This window comes from Papaver somniferum, unplaced genomic scaffold (assembly GCF_003573695.1).
Source record: "Papaver somniferum cultivar HN1 unplaced genomic scaffold, ASM357369v1 unplaced-scaffold_150, whole genome shotgun sequence".
NCBI classification, from domain to species: domain Eukaryota; kingdom Viridiplantae; phylum Streptophyta; class Magnoliopsida; order Ranunculales; family Papaveraceae; genus Papaver; species Papaver somniferum.
The window spans coordinates 3,345,429-3,352,582 of record NW_020624377.1 but is presented as its reverse complement, the minus strand read 5'-3'; the positions used below and the strand labels follow the sequence as shown (position 1 = coordinate 3,352,582).

Sequence of the window (7,154 nt, the reverse complement as noted above, 5' to 3'; positions counted from 1 at the left end):
GCTTGTCTTCCCTAAAGTCAGATCCAATATTTTACTTTCGCAGCGGTTCTTTTAGGCGCCACAAGGTCTCTCTTTCTTTCCTGAGCATCTTAGAATATCTAGAACCAGACTTTAAAACTTGTTTAGCAGTGGTCCCGGAAGTAAGAACAGTCTCCCCACCTGTACTCACTTGATCACTTGCTTGGAGATTGAGGCGCACAACCCTGGAATTTCAATGACATTTTTAAATCAAATAAAAATCGACATGTGTAAAAATATGTACACATTAAGAATAAGAAATATGTCTGTACAGTTCAAAATTTAGATATGAGGTAACAATCAAATGATCCAATCTAGTCCAAAATATAATGAACATAGAAAAATATCTCTAAAAGAGCTAAAATAAGAAAATCAAAAGTTGTTAGTGTGTACATCTATATACATGTTATCAATAAACAGGTGTACAACTATGTACGCTAAAAATCAACATGTGTACAATTATGTACACATTTAAAGTCAACATGTGTACAATTATATACACCAAGTAGATCAAACATTCATTAGTAGGTAAGAGAATATAAATCTTAACAAGAAGTAATCAGGATTGCTGAAATGTTACTAGTAAAGTATCATAATTCATAAGGTTTTATTTCTTGCATAACATAAAACTCTTAAGCATTGTCTTCACTTGACAATTACAACAACTAAACAGTATGAGCTACTTAATAGCCGCCGACCAAATCTGCACTTAGGATTCATCTAACTGGCATAATACAGTGTTAATCATAAAAGAATAGGCTAGAATGATATAAAAATGGCCATCGAGAAAAAACTGTCACCAATAACTAATTCATAAGGCTCTATATCGAATTATTGAGGCGAAAGAGATAAGATGCGTGTACCATGTATATAAATATGATCTAAATTAGATGCGAGTCCCCGGAATCATCTTAAAAATCCCATCTTTTTAATAGGATAATTTACTTCAGTTGCGCACGTCAAGCACCAATACTATCATTTGCACTTGCTAAGGCACCATTCGAAATGACGTGAGCTAAACAATTTTACTTAATCGAATCCAGCTAAGACCTTACTTCTAAAGCTAACATGAAACGCTTTTCACATCATGTAAATCGGAAAAGACGATCAATTGCTAAAATATGCATACATATGTACTAAGGAGAAGTCACATATCTCCACTTCAAACCAAAGTTAATCATGTAAGCTATAAATAAATACAAACTAGTCCGTCCATCATCATAGCATTTACATTTCCAATCACCACTTAAAATGATTACACCTACACACATGGTTACATGGAAGACTAATAGTTCTTTATTATAAAATAATTAAAAATCAACTTAATTACCTCAAATGTAAAGTCAGTATCCATCTTGAAGTATATCTCCCTGGATTGATGGCTTCCTCCACCACCAGTTCTTCGAATCGTACATGCTTAATTAAATAATCACAAACCACATGTTTGACTCTCCTATAAATGGTTCCAAAAATTAGTATCATCACTTGTTTTCCCATCAACTAACATCACTGTACAAAATAAATTCAGTATACTGTAGTTTTGAAGTACAAATGAAAACTTTTAAGTGAAAAGATTATATACCCTCACTAATAACATGAAGGTCATTTCCAACCCGATAAGTTCAATGAATTTCCATCCATCGTAGTGGATGTATCCAAAATAAACTAATTCACCTATTTGTACTTTTCATGTGTTGATGGTTTAGTATTATCATTCCAGTTTCCTACCAGATTCTACAATTTCAATGGATAATAAAATTAAAGTACTAATCAGAGAACTAAACAGAATGTAACTTTTGAGTACAAGAAAGGATTCAAGCTGGCCGAGTTAGTAAAGGAAGCAACAAATTCATAAAGCCTAAATGTGGAGAATAAACGAGCAGAAGCTAAATAAAATTATAACTTCTCAACAATAATCACCAAAACGCAGAACGACAAGAAACAAATGAATTGGATGATAAATGAATCGTAAAATGAAACTAAAACACACACACAAAATTAAGATAAAAATAGAAAATTAAAATACAAGCAATGAGAGATTAGGTATGATATGTGATTATTTCTAGATGTCGAAGACGAAAAACAGGTTTCAGAATGGAGAAAGTTCTAGAGATAGGTAGATCAAGATGAGACGATTATATATCTAAAATCTTTTCATTTATCGAATAAGAGATTCAAAAAGAAATCAAAGAAATTAGGTTTTTCAAACCGTTATTTTGTTCTTCTGAAATCGATTACCAAATCGGCAAATTAACAGTGACGATCAAATTAAATGATAAAAATAGATTCAACTTATCTTTCAAATCGCCTTCATTGATGAACTTCTCTGAAACCAAATCTCATCAACTATTCCTCTCAATTTCGAGTTAATCTTCAAGAAGATGAATTAATGATGATGATTTAGGTTTTTTATCTTGAATCGAGTCTTTGTTTGATTATCATAATTAGGTTTGGAGATTAAACTTTCATTGATGCGACGAGAATAGGTTTTAAGATTTGTTCTTCGCTGTGAGAGCTGGTTTCATAAAATGAAGAATCAGAAGAATCACGAATTACATTTAGACATTGGGTATTTTTGTCACAAAAAAATGTTCGTTTTGGACTAAATCGTTCACCAAAGGACCAACTCGTTCTAAATTGTGTAAATTTGGACCTCCTAATACTAGACTTGAGAGGAGAGGACTAGAATGTCCAAAACCCAACAACTTTGGAATTAAACGTTAATTTCTACGTTAAATAAATGTTGCCTGCAATCTAATTGCAGTCGGCTGGATGGGCCAAACACAGCACGCTGCCACACAGAAGTGAACCTAGTAGTTTTTATTTTTATTAGGTGGAGGTTTTAACTGTTTCTTGTTGGGAACTTGAGACAAGTACTAAAGCCAATCTAGTTATTAGTTATTACGATTTACTTTTGATTGGTTTTCAGTTCTCAATATCTTCTTCTCTTTTCGTCTCTTTTACCTTTATTCCCTTCTCATCTCCAACCTCAAGATTCTTTACTTCCCCTCTGTTGATTACCCACAGAATATCAATTCTAACCCAAAATTTCTCTGTTTTTCTATTCATGGTTTCTGACCTTTCCAATTATAATTCACCCGAAAATTCTTGCAATCACAAATTCCTTTTTAATTCACAAATTTCCTTCCATAAGAAACAAAACCCGTGATTTAATTTCTTGAATAAACTCTTCAAAGCATTGAAATTATCTCTATCTTCCTCTGTTTGATTTTCTGAAGATGACGAAATGTTTCAGTTTCACAGCATCAAGAGATTGGTGGTACAGATACACATTCTCATACGCCGGTTTGAAATCGGTAACAACAAATCTAGGAGATGGAACAACAATGCACTGCTGGATACCAAAAATCATTAAACCAACAAAACCAAATCTTGTATTAATCCATGGATTTGGTGCTAATTCAATGTGGCAATGGGGTAATTATCTTAGACCCTTAATTCCTCGCTTCAATGTATACGTTCCCGACTTGTTATTCTTCGGTGAATCATATACAACTCATTTAGAAAGAACAGAGCATTTTCAAGCACAGTGTTTGAAGAAATTAATGGAGAGTTTTCAGGTTGAGAAAATGAGTTTTGTTGGTGTGAGTTATGGTGGTTTTGTTGGGTACAGTTTAGCATCGCAGTATCCGGATGCGATCGAGAAGGTGGTGTTGTGTTGTTCTGGTGTTTGTTTAGAAGAGAAAGATATGAAAGACGGTTTGTTTAAGGTTTCGGATTTAGATGAAGCTGCTAGTATTTTGTTGCCTCAAACACCTGACAAGTTGAGAACTCTAGTTAAAATGTCATTTGTTAAGCCTGCTGCTGCTAAGACCGTCCCGTCTTACTTTCTTCGCGATTTCATTCAGGTTGGTACACTTTTTTCCCCTCTACATTTTGATATTGATGTTGAATCTTTGACATTGGGCAGTAATGACCCTGAATGAACTTGAAGTGCAAATGGTTCATGGGTCTAAATTGATTTAGTTAAGGGGGAGTTAAGGTTCTTAAATTTTGTTTGTACTAATGTTGGCAGGTTATGTGTACGCACTACATTGAAGAAAAGAGAGATTTGATTCAAAATATACTCAAAGATCGGCAGTTTGCGAATCTTCCCAAGATTACTCAGGTGAAATTCTGAATGATTTCATTCTTATTGCAGTAGTAATACTTTTTTTATGAATCAATGACGTCGATGGTAGTGATATATATACGGAAAATGGGTCATTTGTCCAAATATTTTAAAAACACAGTTCAAAAGGACGAGTAAAAATTAGTACGGGTGAAATGGACACAAAAAAAATAGCAAGAATGAAACTGGATTCATCCTGACTTAAATTTAGAAAAAAGTGAGGATGAAACTGGTTGCATCCTGATGTAAATTAAAAATAAGAAAAAGTATTTGAAAATGGACAGGATGAAACTGTTTACATCCTGGTTATTTTTCAAATTTTGTCCATTTAAACAATATCAAATTTTACATGTCTTTTTAACCAATTTTGTGATATATATATTGTTTCCTATAGGTAGTTCGATTTCTTATTATGGTGTTTCTAAAATGTTGATGCAGCCAACATTGATAGTATGGGGAGAAGAAGACCAGGTATTCCCTTTGGAATTGGGGTACAGATTAAAAAGGTATGACTTAGTTTGTATAGTATTTGTCTTTGTTGGTTGCATTTTGTTTTGACTCCAAAATTGTCCAAGAAAGGGGTAAGCTGATTTTGCATTATTTTGGAACACTTCGTAGGCATTTAGGAGATAATGCAGAACTAGTAGTGATCAAGAATGCGGGGCATGCTGTAAATTTGGAGAAAACCAAAGAATTTTTGAAGCATTTGAAAGCTTTTCTCATAGACAATGGTCCAGTGCATGATCAAAATTCTCACAATTCCGTACAAGATAACATCAATGGCAAGAATAATGGCGATTATTGAATTGAAAAACCGCGGATATATGCAACGCACTTATACAATTGAGATAGCATGAAGAACTGGATACAGTTTTGGCAACATACTAAACTGTGGATTCAAACATACTGCAGCTTGTATGGTGCAGGATGGTTGGGATCATTATAGAGCTAAGGTAAAGTCATCATGGGTCATGTTCTGTTCAGAACTTGTTTTCGCTCCTCCTGTCATTTATAACAAGAGCGAAGAGAGGAATTTGATTTGGTTCATGAAGAATCAATCTTGGTGAAAGAATCCAATTTGTAAGAGATGGAGTTGTGAACGATGTATCGCTTCCCAAAGCTAGAATGTGTATGAGTTGTGTGAATTTGTGATGCATAAATACATTAATCAACTGCTTAAGTTTCTAAGCTTTTCATCTCAAGCTTTTGTCCCAGATAGACCTTCCAATCAAAAGAGGGCGTTATAAGGAATGACTTGAATTTGTTTGGGACAATCACTGTGGACAATATCTTTTCTACAGTTGTAGAGTTTTTGTGAATTCATGATCCATGGTTATGTTTTTCTGCTTTGCATTGAATTCACTGTGTTCTTTCGCAAGCCCATTGAGACAAGGTAATCTCGTAGCAACAATTGCGAAAATAGTTAAGTGGCAAAATGTCCCAAAATCGACCTCAAGATTGTGAAAATGTCCCGGACGTTAGGGAAAAGATTAAAATGCCCCAAAATCTTATTAAAATGCCCCAACCGTTATTTTTACCTATAATAGTTAAAATGGGCATTACTAGTTGTCATTGTTATTACTTGTTGTTCCATTACTAGTTGTTGAATCCTCATCTTTGAGTTATACTTTGGTCAGCAGAAACATAACAAGAGGTTCATCAGTTTCTACTTATTTGAATGATTCTAGTATTGGCTTTCTCCCTCCGGTAACATTGCTTTTGACTTCTACCTGTTACCCTGTTCTCCAGATAAATATGTGGTTGGTATATGGTTTGTGAAAACTCCGATTAAAACCCTAGTTTGGACAGCTAATCGTAATGATCTTCCATTAGATGAACCATCTACAATTCTCTTAAACAACGATGGAATCTTGGTTCTGCGGACAATGGCAGATAATAAAGAGAAACCCTTAATTCCCAACTTACAAGAACCGGCATCATACGCAATGATGCATGATGATGGCAACTTTGTCTTATATGGTTCAGACTCTAAAGGTATTTGGGAGAGTTTTAACTATCCTACCGATACCATTCTGGGAGGTCAAAAGTTAAGACTTGGAGCTGACTTAATCTCCGGTAATCAAAGATTATCAGTTCAACAGACTAGTGGTTTAGTTGATATATATGAAAAGACTAAGTTTGATACAAGAAGTGATGAGCAATGCGATCGGATTGTATCCTTTATATCAGATGCGCATAAGGGTTCACTAAGTAGCCCAGTAACCCTAAGTTTAGCCACTAGAGGTAATTTATATCTTGTTAAAGTTTGCGGGCATCCAACTCAAAATCAATTAGCAATGAGTGGAAAGGTCCTAAAGAATTATAAACCGCAAGATCTTAAATAACCCAACCATGTGGGACTAATAATCTCAATACGCCCTCTCACGTGTAGCCTCGGCGGGTCTTACAAACACGTGGACAATTAAATCAGGTGACGCGGAGTAAAGGTGCGGTGAACTGTCTCGACACAAATAGCCTCCTCTGATACCATGTTAGAATACAGGCATCCAACTCAAAACCAATTGACAATGAGTGGAAAGGCCCTAAAGGATTATAAACCGCAGGATCTTAGATTACCCAACAATGTGGGACTAATAATCTCAACATATCTGATTGGTTCCGACAGTGTAGTACTTAAATATCTTTACCGAAACAAGAATCGACAACCAAGGAAACAAGGAGAAGGAAATGTTATTACGAAGGAAGATGTTCATACATATAGAGCAACACTGGAATCAGGAGCAACACTGGAATCAGGAGAATCAGGAGGAATTCTTAATTTGTACCAGGAAAGAATTGATGGAAATATTAGTATCCATGAAAAATCTTCTAGTAGTTTAGTAAGACGATGGCCAAAAAAACCGATGGATGAGACACTAGAATTCTTTATGATATTTGGTTCTACTTGTTTGGGTCCGGTGGCTTGTTTCTTGTGGTATATCTGATAATATTAATACAAAATTGGTTAAAAAGACCAAAATCAACAATTCATGGGTGAAAAGGA

General features: G+C 34.7%; 1 protein-coding gene across 1 annotated transcript; it reads left to right on the top strand.

Annotated features, from left to right (window-relative positions):
* The first annotated feature begins 2,923 nt into the window (after positions 1 to 2,923).
* Positions 2,924 to 5,352, top strand: LOC113335960 (uncharacterized hydrolase YugF-like). The gene is made up of 4 exons (XM_026581961.1): positions 2,924 to 3,887; positions 4,055 to 4,147; positions 4,589 to 4,656; positions 4,769 to 5,352. Exons 1-4 carry the CDS (start codon positions 3,258 to 3,260, stop codon positions 4,953 to 4,955), a joined length of 978 nt encoding a protein of 325 aa, XP_026437746.1. The 5' UTR covers positions 2,924 to 3,257; the 3' UTR covers positions 4,956 to 5,352.
* Positions 5,353 to 7,154: the final 1,802 nt, after the last annotated feature.